Source organism: Podarcis tiliguerta, assembly GCF_965153285.1.
Source record: "Podarcis tiliguerta genome assembly, chromosome: 7".
NCBI lineage: Eukaryota > Metazoa > Chordata > Lepidosauria > Squamata > Lacertidae > Podarcis > Podarcis tiliguerta.
Genome location: NC_139540.1, coordinates 65818776 through 65835702, shown reverse-complemented (window position 1 = coordinate 65835702; position 16927 = coordinate 65818776). Strand labels below are relative to the sequence as shown.

General features: G+C 42.8%; 1 protein-coding gene across 7 annotated transcripts in view; it reads right to left on the bottom strand.

The window, feature by feature from the left end:
• The window catches only part of PIGN (phosphatidylinositol glycan anchor biosynthesis class N), an 85425-nt gene that overhangs the window by 53972 nt on the left and 14526 nt on the right, over positions 1-16927 (bottom strand). For all 7 annotated transcript variants that reach the window (XM_083449335.1, XM_083449331.1, XM_083449333.1 and 4 more), the window contains 8 exons: positions 15979-16103; positions 14465-14595; positions 12666-12782; positions 10375-10415; positions 8463-8522; positions 7143-7235; positions 5009-5064; positions 1348-1426 (listed from right to left, as the gene is read on the bottom strand). In XM_083449335.1, the coding sequence (XP_083305461.1) occupies positions 1348-1426; positions 5009-5064; positions 7143-7235; positions 8463-8522; positions 10375-10415; positions 12666-12782; positions 14465-14595; positions 15979-16103 (702 nt within the window). The remainder of the gene's footprint in view (positions 1-1347; positions 1427-5008; positions 5065-7142; positions 7236-8462; positions 8523-10374; positions 10416-12665; positions 12783-14464; positions 14596-15978; positions 16104-16927) is intronic.

Sequence of the window (16927 nt, the reverse complement as noted above, 5' to 3'; positions counted from 1 at the left end):
ACTGCGCTCAAACCCAACTTTCACAGACAAACCCAACTACTAGTGATGAAACTTAGAAATGAATTGGGGGGGGGGGGAATGTAAACATCAAATGTAAAAGGTAAAGGACCCCTGGACAGCTAAGTTCAGTCAAAGGAGACTATGGGGTTGCAGCGCTCATCTCATTTCAGGCCAAGGGAGCTGGCATTTGTCCACAGTTTTCCGGGTCATGTTGCCAGCATGACTAAACCACTTCTGGCGCAACAGAGCACCGTGATGGAAACCAGAGTGTACGGAAACGGCGTTTACCTTCACACCACAGCAATACCTATTTATCTACTTGCACTGGTGTGCTTTCAAACTGCTAGGTTGGCAGGAGCTGGGACAGAGTAATGGGAGCTCACCCCATTGTGGGGATTCAAACTGCTGACCTGCTGATCGGCAAGCCCAAGAGGCTCAGTGGTTTGGACCACAGCGCCACTCGTGTCCCTGTTGCATCAAATGTAAACATTCTACCACAAGATAGCAATAGGGGGAGGAAGGAAGGCCCAGATAAGGCGCGGAGGGGGAGCCTCAGGCCCCATGGGTCAAATTCGACCCTTTAGTCTAGACATCTTTATCTGGCCCTTGGGACTTTCCAAAGGGCACAAGGTCTCCCTAGCCACACCCCTTCTCCCCTCACCAGCCCTGCTTTGGACCCCACTTGACTGTTTTTGCCTGGCTGGAACGTGCCCTTGGACTCCGATGACACGTCTTGCTTGTATGGATGGAAAATATAGCAGGACATGTGAAGAAAATGGCCTATTGTATTAAAAAAGGGTTTTTAAAAAGGGGCCACTCTTGCATCTGTCGCTGCCTTGCCACCAGCAAGTTGCCCTCGGAAGTTTAAAGGTAAAGGGACCCTTGACCATTAGGTCCAGTCGTGACCGACTCTGGGGTTGCGGCGCTCATCTCGCTTTATTGGCCGAGGGAGCCAGCGTACAGCTTCCAGGTCATGTGGCCAGCATGACTAAGCTGCTTCTAGCGAACCAGAGCAGTGCACGGAAACACCGTTTACCTTCCTGCCGGAGCGGTACCTATTTATCTACTTGCACTTTGACGTGCTTTCAAACTGCTAGGTTGACAGGAGCAGGGACCGAGCAACGGGAGCTCACCCCGTCGCGGGGATTCAAACCACCAACCTTCTGATCAGCAAGTCCTAGGCTCTGTGGTTTAACCCACAGCGTCCCCCGCGTCCCCTTCGGAAGTTTACTCAGCAGGAAATGCAGCCCTCAGTTTGAAAATCACTTCCCCATCTCTTTAACAGTTCGCTAAAATTCCACACAGAAGACTAAGGGAAGATGGAAGGGACTGTTTCTGTTCACTCACCGCTTCCTCGTATTTCCCATGATGAATAGAAGTCCTTGCTTTTCTAAGAATGTCAATCTGTTCCGATTCAGAGAGAGATCTATGCACAAGAGAGAGGAATTTTATTATATTCTAGTCTCAGTTCTATTTCTCTTTTGAGGATGGAAGAATAAGAGTGGGCAAACTTCTTGCAATATAGTGTTCTATCTGTTTTGCTCTATAAAAGCTGCAATTGTTACTTTTTTAAAAAAAACCACACACACAATGCCCTCATCGATAGATTGCCATTTTGCTTAAAAGCATGTCTACAAGGGACCAGTGCAAACTTTTTTTGTAAAAAAATTGCTGTATTTTCCCGGGAGAGTTTTTAGGTTACGAAGCGCCACAAAACGTAAGGAGATTTATTGCGTCTGGAGAAAACCACGGAACCTGAGGGGATCCGCTAAAGAGAGCGGCAAGTTATGCAATGTAAAGGATATATTAGACAGGGTGTTAGAGAAGAACAGCTTCATCTTCTTTTTAGTCAGGTTGTCTGGGGGAGAAAATCTTAATAATTGCCAAGCTTCTGAATCCGCAATACTCATCTGCACAGTGGTACTGCCGGTTGCAGACAGGATCTGTCCCAGAGCTCTGATCGGATCCTGAGGTTTCCGCAACCAGAGGGACCACTTCTGCACATGTGTGTGGTGCGGTTAAGCGCTTCTGCGCATGCGCTGGGCGAAACCCGGAAAAATACTTCCAGGTTTGCCACGTACATATCCCAAAGGATACGTAACCGGAGGTGAACATAAGTAGAGGTACCACTGTATATGTAGGCAACAAGTATGAAAATCTGGGAGGTTTGAATGGATGCTCACTGCATCTTACAGATCACTGCACCGATGTAATACTGAGCAAGCCCAAGAGACTTGAGATTATAGCCTCGAAAACTGTAGAGGCTTATCGTCAACAATGGGAGGGTGGAGGGGAATCTGTTTCGTTACAAGAGTATAAACAACATCGTTCCTGTGTAAGAACAATTAATTATGTAACTAAACATCAGCACTAATTGTGCAAAGGCTTGTAAATTGTCCCTTAGGGGATGTCAGTAGCTCTCACTGGGAATATACATGACAAAATTAATATTTCCACCACATCATTCATGTCTCCCAATAAAGAAAAGAGAAATTGACAGTTCAGACACCAAGTCTGTGATGAAAATGAAGAACCATAACAAGAGTTCAGTCTGGCTACTGATGAATAGCTCTTTTGAAGGAGGCCATCTTTGCAGATATGACTTTCTTCCTCTGGGGTGGGATTTCACTAAACCTTATAAAACAAGTAAAAACAAACAAATCCAACAATCTGAAAGTGGGAAATCTGTGCTTAGCACATGCTACCATACACACAAGTTTGTTTCTACCCCCCTTACTTAAAACACACACATTAAAAGAAGTAAAAAAACCAGTAAGTTTCTCAAAGGGCATAAATTGGTGAGATGAAACCACTCATGACAACAAAGCAGATTATTTTTTATAAGGCTGGGAAGAGAGAACTTGCACACTTATGTATTTTGCATGTAAATAAATTAAAGAGTCAGGGTCAATTAAAGGCCAGAGGGAGGAAAAAATGTGATCTACAGCAACTCCTCTGGCCAACATTGCAGCAGAGTCAGAAGGATTCAGCAGGGACTAGAAATAGCAACTTTAGCCTCAAGGCCTGAAAGACGTGATGCAAGACACTTTCGAGTGAACGGGGCTTAATGAGGGAAGAAGGAGAAGATTGCCACAAATAATAATTTAAAGTAAACTCTCCACGTTGCAAAGGCTAAGCATGCATCAAAATAAAAAAGTTGTTCCAGTGAAAAACAGGTACACATGTGTACAGTGTTGTTGTTTTTAGTTACTTGCTGGTTTTAATCTTTTGAATGTCTTAAATAGCTATCTTAATTGTTCTTACCAATAGTACTATTGGTTGTTGTTTTTTTGTAAACCACTTTGGGGGTTGTTGTTTTAAAAATCGAATGGTGTATACCCGTACATTTCGTGAAATAAAATAAATGAAAAAAACAAGCTTTTTAAGGCTTTAGCCCTTTATGCAAAGATCAAGGATAGATAGAAAGTTAAGGCTTTTAGCATATTTACTAAGAACATAGCGTAGAGGAATGCAGTGGTTAAGAGACAGAGTTGAACCAGGGAAGCTCCCAAATTCAATTCCTGTCTTGGACAAGAAGAGCTCATTAGATGATGATGATGATGGCCTGAGGCAAGCCATTCACTACAAACTTTCAGCCTGGCTCCACTGAAACACGAGGATAAAAATATTGATCTACCTTACAAGGTTATTGTAAGGCTGGCTGACCTAATGCATGCATAGCACTCTTGTGATATAAGCATTGCATGCAATAACAGTAAGAAAAATATATCAGTCGCTGCTTTCATTCTAATAGTGGTCTGCAGGCTACTTGTTCATCTCTTTGGGACCAGAGGGATTTTGGGGGAGATGATCCAGCATATAACACATTAAATAAATAAAGATCCTAGACTAGATGATCCTCAGGGTCTCTTCCAACTCTAGGATTCTATGAATGTGAATTCTATGACAGCTTCACTTCCTCTATCAGGAATGTATGTGGGTGGGGCTATTTTGTACATTTTAGCTTGCCCCCCACCCTTATTAAAATTCAGAGAGATGCTCAAAGTGCTGACTGTAGGGAATATGTTCACTACAAAGGAAAACTGCTTTATAAATTATTTCTTCTCCACAAAAAGTCCTGCAGACCATAGTTCTCAGAGGGAGTTAAAGGAACTGTTATGAGAATTCTTAGCACTCATTCTGAGTTGTAATTCCGGTCATTCTTTTTTAGAATATGCTTTACTATGGATATGGCCATACGTTCTAAGAAGCCCACGCAACAACTGAGGTCTGGCCAACAGACACTGCTGCCTGTTATGTCTCTGCAGTATATTAGTAAACAACCAAGAGTCACAGCTTTCCTTCTTTCTGAACAGCGCGTCATTAAATGTTCAGAGAGGTTCACAAAACCCCTCTTCTTCCAACAGGGACCTGGTAGCACTCAGTCATTTCTGTGGTTCTTTTAATTTAGAGTGGTTTTAATTGACGGCGTCTGTACTATGCACTTATGGTCTTATTGGCTGGTGTCGCAAAATACTTGGAAAAAGCAGGATTAATTTGTTTGCTGTCAATAGGAAGCAGATGTCAGCTACACAGTCCCCTTGTAATTTATCTCCCATCTCTAGAGGGGGATAGAGACAGGAGCAGTGAGTATTATGCTTGCTCAGTTTTCCCCTTTCTGAGTATCACAGGCCACTTCCTCAAGCCATCCTCCTGAGCCACCAACTTAGGTCTATCTTCTCCTACTCTCCATGGCAATTGATATTAAAATCAGGAGTAAACTGGGGTAAGCCTGCAGCTGGCACTGATATTAATGACCTCCTCGAAATATTTATCCTCACAACACCCCACCATGTCATAATTATTTACATTATATTGGGCCCACCTAGCTCTGCTTTTAAGTATTTACATTTTCTCAATCCAAGCACTGATCGCACGCAGACGTAACTGCTCAGTAAATATCCCTATCAGTCCAGATATTCCTTTATCATCAGTATTTGACAGAAAAGCAAAGAGGTTTTTTTAAAATGTCATTAAGGAAACACAGTAACATTGAGGACACCCTTACTTGAATGGTGAAAACAGGAATGAGAGTGTGCTTTTCTTCTTCTGTGCCATCTTAATCTGAGAAAGAACGACAGGTTTAAACAAAAAGCAGTGTACTGTATACTGTTAGGGAAATGAATTAAGACAAATATGGAGACGCATGCCAACCCTCTGCATCTATCATACACAGGATTTTTATTATTATTATTATTTTAAATGCAGCCTCAGCATGTTTCCTCAGACGCAAGCCTCAGTGTTCAGTGAGGTTTACTCCCAGGTAAGTGTGCAACCCTAAACACAGCCAGTGGGGGAGAAGGATTCATATATATGGTTTGAGAAGGGAGGAGTTAGGAGAGGCACGGTGAGCATTACCTCAGGGTCCTTTGAGTGGATCACTACAAGTCTTTTTAGAGATTGGCTAAGGTTACACCTACACCAGCTTTCTTTCCCATAATGGATAAACCCAAATTTAATTTGCTCTGGTGGTGTCCTAGAAACTCCACGTTATACCTGGTTCTGACTCCTCGAGTGAAGACATATAGGAGCAACATAGTCCAAAAATGTACCCGAAGAGAACCAGGAGCAGCAACTTATGCCTTCCCCTCAGTGTAGATGTCCAGGAGCAGACCATTCTTGTGTGAGCCGCTCTCATCCAGATAGATACACACAGAGAGAGAAAGAGAGAGAGAGTCGTGCCTTGCGATCGAAACTCAGAAGTGAGTGTTCCGGTTTTCGAATGTTCTTTTGGAAGCCGAACATCTCACAGGGCTTCCACAGCTTCCGATTGGCTGCAGGAGCTTCCTGCAGCCAATCAGAAGCTGCGCTTTGGTTTCCAAACGTTTTGTAAGTCGAATGGACTTTCAGAACGGATTCCGTTTGACTTCCAACTGTATATCTATCTATCTATCTATCTATCTATGTCCTGCGCTTCCTAAACATTCAGAGAAGCTAAAATTCACACCACAAACTAGATACAGACACTTGTGGACTCGCAACTCCCATCAGCCCTAGACAGCATAGCCAACAGCCAAGGGTGATAGAAGCTGAAATCCAACAAGCAAACAAGAAGGGTGCACAACGTTAGTCGGGTTCAGGAGGAGTTTCAAAATCTAGGCACATTTTGTAAGAAGGCAGTGAAACATTCGTTGCAGTGAAACTTCGTTGCAGTGAAACATACTTCAGACACATAAGAGGTCCTCTTTTAATGACCATAAAGAGCAGACTGGCACCTATGGGAGCTAGTCTCTTGGTCTGAAACAGATGAATGGCTCAAGCTTGGGAACTTTTGGTTTTTCTGCTTTCTTTGGCATGTACCAGAAGCTGTATGCACAGATTGTAACGGGAATGTTCCAAACCCGGCTGAAGAGGAAATGCAAACCCCAACTCTGCAAATGCTGGCGATTCAAGTCCCAGTTGCTTGAATTGGACCCATGCCAGCAGAACACTTTGAAGATTGCCAGCAATAGTCATTAGCGAGATTGGAATTCAATTCCAGGACCCATCTGACCCCGCTGGTAGAATGCATTGCTTTCAGTGGCAACAATTCACACTGGCTAGCCAGAGTTTGTCCCTTAAACTCCTCATTCTGATACAGTATTATACAGTATTATACACAATACCACAAGTATCGTGAAATATTTACATTTCTCCTTAAGTCAATGAAAAGTATCAAGCTGTTACAGTAAAAAACAGATGCAGGGATTTAAACTAAAATTACTTGATGCTGCTGCTTCTTATTTATAAATTCAACATCTTAGAAGAAGAAGAAGTAGAGTTTGGATTTGATATCCCGCCTTTCACTCCCCTTCAGGAGTCTCAAAGCGGCTAACATTCTCCTTTCCCTTCCGCCCCCACAACAAACACTCTGTGAGGTGAGTGGGGCTGAGAGACTTCAAAGAAGTGTGACTGGCCCAAGGTCACCCAGCAGCTGCATGTAGAGGAGCGGAGACGCGAACCCGGTTCCCCAGATTGCAAGACTATCGCTCTTAACCACTACACCACACCACACAAATTCTTTTATCGTTTTAAATTGCAGTCTTAAGTATTTAAATGCGCGCTCTCGCTCTCTCCACTGTAATAGCTTTTATAAGTTATTTTTCCACTGCATGTATTTAGAAAGACGTGTAACGTTTGCATTTGAGCAATATTTCATTTACCTTAAATTGTTCAAGAATCTGAGCAGCATTCGTCAACATACTCTCTGCTTTAAAATGATCAGTGTTGTTCAGGTACTCCAGAGGTAGACTCCCCTGAAAAAGGCACCAATAACCCATGTTTTATGGACACATTGTGGATAGCTCAGTTGGTTAAGAGTGTGGGGCTGATAACACCAAGATTGCAGGTTTGATCCCCGTAAGGGACAGCTGCATATTCCTGCATTGCAAAAAGTTGGACTAGATGATCCTCTACAATTCGAAGATCCGATGAAGCCAAGACTAGAAAAACATGTAAGCAGTTTCTGCGGGGAAACAGAAAATGCTACTCTACAGTACCAAGTCATTATATACTGAAGGGCAGCAGGATCTCACCTACCAGTCTCTCCCCTGCACCATGGCCATGACCCCACACCACTGGCATCGCGCTGACCCATCACAAAAAAAGAGAGTAACATGCTTAACTGATGTGCACCACGCCCCCCCAGGACGCATGCCAACCATGCCCCCGCCTGCTCTCCACCCCCTGGTGCTGGAGCATGAAGAAGAAGAAGAAGAGTTTGGATGTGATATCCCACTTTATCACTACCCAAAGGAGTCTCAAGGGGCTAACATTCTCCTTTCCCTTCCTCCTCCACAACAAACACTCTGTGAGGTGAGTGGGGCTGAGAGACTTCAGAGAAGTGTGACTGGCCCAAGGTCACCCAGCAGCTGCATGTGGAGGAGTGGAGACGCGAACCCTACACCACCAGAACACTACACCACACTGGCTCCGCCACTGGTGATATGGTAAGTTTATTTATTAAAAATATTTATGCCCCCATTTTCCTTGCAAGGAAAGACCCCCACTGGTCTATTCGAGGCTTTATTATCTGTGCAAAAGATTCACAGTGCAGAACATCTCAATTCCATGTCTGCTCAGTCACTAGCAGAATCTGGGAGTGGGCAGTCCTTAAACTTTCCCCAGCAGAGCAGTCTTTTGACCCCTATCCTACGCCTCCCCTCTCGGCGCGTAAACCGACTGTGCAGAGAGGGAGTGGGCAAAGGGGGACCTGCCCCCCCCCGCTTTGTTCAGGCTCAGTGTTGTGGGACTCTCTAGCATCCTCCGAGCCCTGCATCCCTTCCCCACTGGAGGCGGGGCTTCCCTCCTCCCCAGAGGAAGAGCTGCTTCTCACGATCTTCTTCGGAGGCAACCTGTAACCCAACTGCCCTTCCACCTCTCGCCCCTGAGCTGATGGCAGTTCCCTGACAGGTTGGTTCAAGGATGCTAATTGCATAACCAGGAGGAGAAGAAAAAAACCCAACAACTAGCATGTATCTTACCACAGAGTTCAGGGGGAAAGGGACTCCAATAAGAGAAGCCATCAGCGGTGCTATATCAGCCTGCGGAGAAAAATACACTCAGTTTAAGGCTGCGAAGCGAAGCGCTGTAAAATTAGTAAAGGGACCCCTGACTATTAGGTCCAGTCGTGACTGACTCTGGGGTTGCGGAGCTCATCTCGCTTTATTGGCCGAGGGAGCCGGCGTACAGCTTCCGGGTCATGTGGCCAGCATGACTAAGCCGCTTCTGGCGAACCAGAGCAGTGCACGGAAACGCCGTTTACCTTCCCACCAGAGCAGTACCTATTTATTTACTTGCACTTTGACATGCTTTCGAACTGCTAGGTTGGCAGGAGCAGGGACTGAGCTCACCCCGTCGGGGGGATTCGAACCGCTGACCTTCTGATCGGCAAGCCCTAGGCTCTGTGGTTTAACCCACAGCGCCACCCGCGTCCCGCTGTAAAATTACAAAGTAGAAAAATCTGTTTCGATGCAAACAAAGTGTGAGGTCCTTTAAAACCTGCTGCAGACTTTAGGTCCTTTGAAATAATACTGTCCACGTTTGACTGGTTTTAGGAAAAATGAAATGTAGGTCAACACTGAAGGGAGACAAACGTTACATAATGCCTAGAACAAGAGGGGCTCTGTGCTTTTGGCAGGGGGGTGGGCAGGCACAAGGCGATCAAGGACGCACTAGGCCCGAATGCTGCCTAGGACCTTTGCAGACATAATGTTCTCAGTCTCCTAACTGTGGCTGTGCAGTGGGCAAAGTAGCAAGGGCTCTGCTGTCCCGTCCAGCATTCAGCGTCCCACAGTGAGCCTCTACAAAAACGATAAGCAGGATGTGAAGGCAATAGCTCTCGCCCACTGTCATTCCTCAGCAACTGGCATTCAGCAGTATACTACTTCTGATCTGAGCCACTGAGGTAACCATCTTTTTCTTTTAGTTTTTATAATTCATTACAGCACAATTTTAGTAATTGAAAGACTACTGGCTTTCAGTACAGTTCCATGCAGTAGGTTCAATACAGGTGTACAGCAACAGACAATCAATGTCATAAATAAAGAACAAAGCCCGTTAAAGGGAAAGATTGCAGTGGAGGTTTGTGTGTGTTTATTCAAGAGTAAGAAGAAAGCAAGAGATAAAATAAGATGACCTAGGTCAAACTTTTTTCAAAGAGGGCCAGCTTTTTTTAAGGATTCAAATTGTTGAACTTTTTTGGGATTTGACCCCAATAAGTAAACTGCCACAGGGGCCGGATGAAACCAGCCAGGGGGCCGGATGATGTCCCCAAAATGGACTTTGAACATGCCTGTTTAAATCTTGAGTTCTCCAGAGCTTTTGCTTGTTTAAACAAAATCTATGCAACCATGCATTGTGACATCACGTTAGGGGGAAACGCTATGGAAAACGAGAATTCTGACTGGAATGATGTAGCCATCTTATAATAATAATAATTTTATGATTTGTACCCTGCCCATCTGACTGGGCTGCCTCAGCCACTCGGGGAGGCTGCCAACATATGTCTATAGAAAACACAATATAACATTAAATAAATGCTCCAAGAGTTGCCCCATTAAAAGGGTTTGCAAACGTAGACAGTTAAGGGCGATCCTGATTACAGCGTTAGCGCTGGCCGACAGTAACATTATGCTATAGGTGTGATGGAACAGAGGGGGAGATTTGCCCACAAAAAGGAAAGGAAGTGTCCGGCATGCTTTCAATCTCTTCCCTCCGGTTAGCATATTGAAAATGTTGTCATGCCTGCCCGGTTCCTTATTGATCGGAACAAATAAAATCAGATTACCTGGCTATTTTAAAAAAACGTTTTTGCTATCGCTATAAATCATTCTCCCACCTGCATGTCTTGTGGTAGCTTAAATTAAAGACAAACGTTAACCAGCTGTAAGGTACCTGGTTGACATCTTGCCGCTTTAAGGTCTCCAGTTTCCAATCTATGAAAGGATAAAGAGAGAATTAAAGACCATTTGCGACACAGGCCTAACCAACACGAACAGATCTGAGGGGGAAATAAGCCCTTTGATGCTTAATGAGTTGTTGGTCTCTTCTGCTCCATAACGAGAGTCATGCTTTGCCTCAGAACAAAAATCTAAGAAATTTACTTAAAGTAAACTATTTCACCTTTTTAAAGCCACAGAAAGGCAAATTTTAACTACTCACTGATGTATCAAGTTTCAAAAATGAAGTCAGAGGCATAAAGCCTCGAGCCACTTTAAGATCCTACCCTGCTCCAATCCACAAGTTTTAATTTGTATGCCGCTTTTCCATACTTCAAACCATACTCAAAAGATTTTACATAATTAAATCTGTGCCATAAACTAGATATAATGAGCACTCATATTAAGAGTGCTCTGTAGGTTGATAGCTGCAATCTTATATATACTAACCTTTTACGCTCTTTCACTCTTGTCTAATGTTCCTAACCCTTCTTTTAGACACCCTTAGCTTCTTTTAGATTCTTATAGACTTTTATATATACTTTCTGTTTTATCTCCTTTTAGTTTAGTTTAAAAACAAACAAACGTTTTTAGGTTTTAAATGATCGTACCCCTCCCTCCTTATGCTAGTCTACGACCGTAATAAAGATTTGTTGTTGTTGTTGTTGTACATAATTAAAAACATAGCAAAAGTAAACAATAAATGAAACACATCAAAAAGTATACAACTGTAATTGAACGATTTCCATGTAAATCATTATAAGAGCTAGAAATAAAGATATAAAAACTTAATATCAATAACAGCAACAACAACAAAACCCAAAACCCCAACCCAAGAGTCACATAATATCTTGGGCTTTAATAATAATAATAATAATAATAATAATAAATTATTTCTACCCCGCCGATCTGGCTGGGTTTCCCTAGCCACCAACAAAACTTTTGGCTGTGCATACAGTCCTTGTTTGAGCTAGCACACAAGCCGCAAGTCTTCCAATAATTACAGTTTCCCTTTTTTAATTTCAACTGGGAAAGTATGGTTAACAGGTTAGGTAGATGCCATGCTATGAAGCCAATTTAAAAGATTTGGATCAAGCCACGGTTTGAACCACAGTTTCCAAGCTGAAATAAGAACAAAGCAAAGCTACAATTAAATTTTCTGGGATTTGGGGGGGGGGGGGGAGAGAAAAGATTGTGTGGACAATTGGGTCTGTCCATATCTTGACCTCAGGCCACATTTCTTCAGCCTCAGGCCTCCTCCATCAGTAACATGAGTTCAAATTACCCACCCTACTTTCTGGATAGTTTTATAAGAATGTATGTGAAGCAGTTTGAGCTCTTAAAATAAAACACCACAGCCCCTTGGTTATATTGTTTGCCTTTTCATTTTATCATATTTATCATAAATTATTATTGTTGTTTTTATTAATTATCCCTCATCTGCATTGTCCTACTATACAGGATGCTCCAAATGTGTTTTCTCGTTAAAAAAAAAGTCCCTGGTAAGTAAATGTGGAATTAATTTATCTTATGATTTACTAATGGCATTTGGTAGTACAATGGTACCTTAGAACTCGAACATAATCCATTCCAGAAGATTGTTCGACTTCCAAAATGTTCAAGTTCTGAGGCGCAGCTTCTGACTGGCCAACAGCTAGGTTTTTGCAGAGCGGAAGCCATGTCGGACATTCGTGTTCCGAGGAACATTCGAAAACCGGAGCACTTACTTCCGGATTTTCGGCATTTGGGAGTCAAAACATTCGGCAACAGAGCCGTTCGAGTTCTGAGGTAGCACTGTACACAATGAAGTCCAGTGGGCTTGGATTAGATGCCTGCATTCATATCCCTGGGGAGCCATGAAGCGACTTCCGTTTTCTGATAAATATACCAATTTACCTGTAGCAGCTAAGATGATAAAATGAGGGACATGGTGCCCTCCAGACTACAACTCCCATCATTTCCAACCACGGCCCATCCTGGCTGGGGCTGACAGGCGTTGAGGTCCAACAAACATCTTAATGGTGCCAGACAGACTACCCCAAGATAAAAGGTTATTTTTATCTTGTATTTTAAAAGCATACAGAAAAAATATGACCCGCATACCGTGCTATTTTTTCTAGAAAAATAGGTGCTGGAATTCACCGTGAACTCCTCCCTTGTTCCCTTATTGCCACCTGAGAGGTGCCGAAACTGAGTTCCGGCGAGTTCCGTCTGAAAAGCCCTGTCCACACGTATAATCCTATCTACCTTTTAAAAACGTGTCTTCATACTGTTGCGAGGCAACTTTTTGTGGAGAGTTGATTCCTGCTCCCCAAGCAACGAGTGGCGTTAATGTTTCTGACGGATGGCCGGCCCCATGAACCCCTAAAAGAAAACAAAGTTAGAATTACTTCATAATGAATTGCTGCCCCTGCAATGGACCTTAACACAGAACTTTAGGATTGTACCTTTTAAAACATTTGAACTTGTCTAGTGTTATCCACTCAGGAACCTCAAAGGACGTCTAATGTGAAACGGATGTGTCAAATGCTGCACTTCTGTATGGAAACTTGGTTGATTCATCTGTACCCATGTGGCTTATGGGAAGCTCTAGACTAGACTGCTGCAATGTGTTCCGTTTGGGGCTTCCCTTGAAAACAGTCTAGAAGCAGCCAAACACAGCAGCCAAGCAACTTGACTAGCACTGTAAAGCAGGGCCGTGTGATACCCATTCCTAAAAGATCTGCACTGCCTACCTGCTACCAAAGCTAATTTATGGTGCTAATGTTAGTCTGCAAATCTCTATATGGCTTGAGATCAAGGTATTTGAAGGTTTGCTTCTGTCTTAACCACACACACACACACACACACACACACAGGTGGCCCTATGTAAAGCAGTATCTTTTCTATTGTGGGCACCCTGGCTGCAGAATTTCCTCGGCACAAAAATACTGTTGTCTCCTATGCTAGCTGCTTCTAGGTGTCACAGAGTAACCAGCATTTGTTCAATCAGATTTATGGAAATTACATTTAGAGTTCATCTTTCCTGCAAGGAGGTCAAAGTGATCTACAGTGGTACTTCGGGTTACAGACGCTTCAGGTTACAGACTCCGCTAACCCAGAAATAGTACCTCGGGTTAAGAACTTTACCTCAGGATGAGAACAGAAATCGTGCGGCGGCAACAGGAGGCCCATTAGCTAAAGTGATACCTCAGGTTAAGAACAGTTTCAGGTTAAGAACAGACCTCCAGAACGAATAAAGTTCTTAACCTGAGGTACCACTGTACAAGTTTCTCCTGCTTCCCATTTAAACTGCACAACAACCCTATGAGGTAGGTCAGGCCAAAGGACAGTGACTGGTCAAAGGTCACCCAGTGAGCTTCATGGCTGAGTGGAAATTTTAACCCCAGGGTCTCCCAGGGTCTTGTCCAGCACTTTAACCACTGCACCACAGTCTCAGGTTGGTGCTGGATTTTCTGATTTGCTTCGCATTTTTGTTTTATAGGAGTTGGGAGGGGGTTGTGTTGATGTGTGCCTTTTTAACAGGTTATTGTATACTGCCCTGGGTTGAGCTGTGGATTACAAATGTAATAAACCATAGGAATTCTAACCAAATGCAAACAATATCCTTACATGAGAAAGATGCAAAGGTATTTCTGTTCCTAACACATTTTGAGTGGTGGGACACTCTCTTTATCAAATGCTTCTTACTGCTTGGGTCACGGAAGCAGACTTTGCTGCTTGACCTCTCTCCTCTGACCTCTCTTTCTATCACATCACAGAATGTGTCCCAAGAAAAAAAGGAAATCTGTGGCATTTCCATATATTAAGCAAAGGAGAAACAGTTTTCAATAAATTAACTAAAACCGGGGAAGCAATCTGGGGTTTTTTGCATTAAGAAGCCTACTTGAGTGGATGGGTACATTCTGAAGTTATATTAATACTTCTGAGGAGAATCACCATGAGAAAGATTAATTGGGGGGGGGGTAAAGGCAGCCTTGGTGTTCGGCCAACATTTTAGTAGCGAAGGCGCATGAAGAAAAAGGTCATGTTTGCAAAATCCTCACCCCAGTCTGTCATTCCATGGTCTGAAGTCAAGATGAAAGCTGTGCTGCCATCATTTCCATAAAAATCCTCAACCATCGAAACAATTTCTTTTACACCTTCATCGACTTTCCTAATATTGTTCTTGTATTCTCTGGAGAGCAGAGAAAGGAGCGGAATGTTTTGACATGATTATAATAGAAAATGAATCCAGACATTCATTAAGGCTTGAGTTACAAGGTGATCAACCAAAGCGGAAAAGAAAAGAAATGCAAGAACAAAGATTAAAGTTTTCTCTTTAGTTTCCATATCAATAATATCCCCTTGGTAAATTACACTAGAAATCTGCATCCAAGGCACTCTATCCAATTAGTTTTTTAAAAAGTTATCTCCTGTGGTACAGGCAGCCATGATATAACTGGAGATGCATTTGAAAGTTCAGCTTACGGATTCTTTAGCACTCTCTCCTTTTCCCAACACTAATGTAAAATTGCAAAATGACTCTTTGCCTATAAACCCAAGGAGCCCTGGGAATCATAGTTCTAAGAGGGGACTTGCATAGGCAAACTCAGCCCTCCAGATGTTTTGGGACTACAACTCCCATCATCCCTAGCTAACAGGACCAGTGGTCAGGGATGATGGGAACTGGAGTCTCAAAACATCCGGAGGGCCAAGTTTGCCTATGCCTGCTCTAAAGGAATTTATCAAACTACATTTTACAGCTCCAGGGGAGATGTCAAGGTGGGGAAGTGAGATATTCAATCGTCTGGGACACAGCCTTCTTAACAGCGGTGCCACAATTATGTAGCACCTTCTGCAGAAAAAAAGACACTGTCCAGCTTCAGGCATTTTTGTTATGGCAGATCTCCTGCAATGGTAACATGGCTCGTTTTTAAAACAAATGTAAAAAAATATTATGCGCTGGGTTTTCAGCAGTTGTTATTGCTTGATGTTAAAGTTCTACAGATTGCCGTAAGACTTTTGTTAGGAATGCAATTAAGGGTTAAACTACACCTGCTGGAGTCCCTACAACAGTCACATCAAAATGTGGCTGCAACCCCTGAAAAATGTGGAAGGGGCTGCAAGTTGTAAAACAGCAGTCTCCAGCCCCACTCCCTTCTGTGCTCTGACGCATGAAAACCTCACCAAGCTTCTCCCTTAACCACAGGCCTGGATCCTAACTTTCTGCTTTGGGAACCATTGAAAAGTTTGCTGCCGTTACGATTAGAAAGGCCACGATGAAATATGTTAACTAAATGCTTGAAACGCTGTATTAGCATAAATGAGTACGTTTGCCTACTTTTCCAGAGTCGTCATTTCAGGTTTAAATACATATATCACAGGAGGGATTTACATGGATGATACGGAAATATTAAAGTGACATTTTAAATTTCACCAAGGGCACGACCCCCCGTTCTAATTATGCATCTCTAAAGTAATGGCTTAACTCCCTCCCGTTGCAATCAATTGCACTTAAAGCTGCTTAACTTTGACGGGATCTGCTATATTTTAAAACACAGATATTAATGCACTGTACCTCGAATGAGGCCGATGAACATGCCCGTTTGTGTCTATCCCCAATAAGTGCAGGAAAAAAACAACTTTCCGCTCGTGCAGTTTAGAAAGCAATGTTTTGTTGTTTCTGGCAGAGCGGAAGAAATCCTAGATAAGAAAAGACAGTTGTAAATTATCCTGAGAGCAAGCAGATATCCAAACTTCTAAAATTTCACATTTTTGTTTGATGCCACCAGCATGTACGCAGGAAATCGAATTCTGCAGCAGTCCTAGTCCCCCGGATCTTTGCTGCTAGAAAGAGTCAGAGCAAGGTGGAGATGTCTGATAGCAAAGACAGAGAGTCAGACAGAGAGACCATGGCTGCAGCCGTGGAAAGTGCAGTGGATCGAATGTTAATGCAAACAGTGTTCACATGGCTCAAGGGTAGAACAAGGCTGGCCAGGGATCCACTGGATCCCGAGCCAATTCATTTTCCAGAAAGGGGCCCAATCCAGGCTCCTCAGCAGCACCACACTGGCTGGTATGCATTGGCAAGGCTTTGCATACAGCGGTTAATATCAGGGTGAATAAAAATCACCTTGTTGTTTTTTATTGTAAAAAATTTAAATTGGATTTTTAAAAATTTAAATTGGATTTTTAAAAAAAAATGCTTTCGGAGGAAAAATCTTTCAAAATATAGTTTTCTATTTAAGCGGCATTAAAGTCCAAAGGCTATTCATTAAGTTTTTCGTGTGTGCTAAAGCTCAATCTAAGTTGTTGCTTTTTTAAATTGTTTAACCACATCAGTTAACAAACATGGATACATATACTATACTATAATTTGTTTTAGTTAAATAAATTGTTTAAATTGTTATTAAGGAAATGATTATTTTTCTCCTTCCAATAAAGTACAGCAGAAAAGTTGTGCAAATATAAACAGTTAACTTATTAAACCTTACAACGATTTCATAATTATCTGTCTATGTATTTCT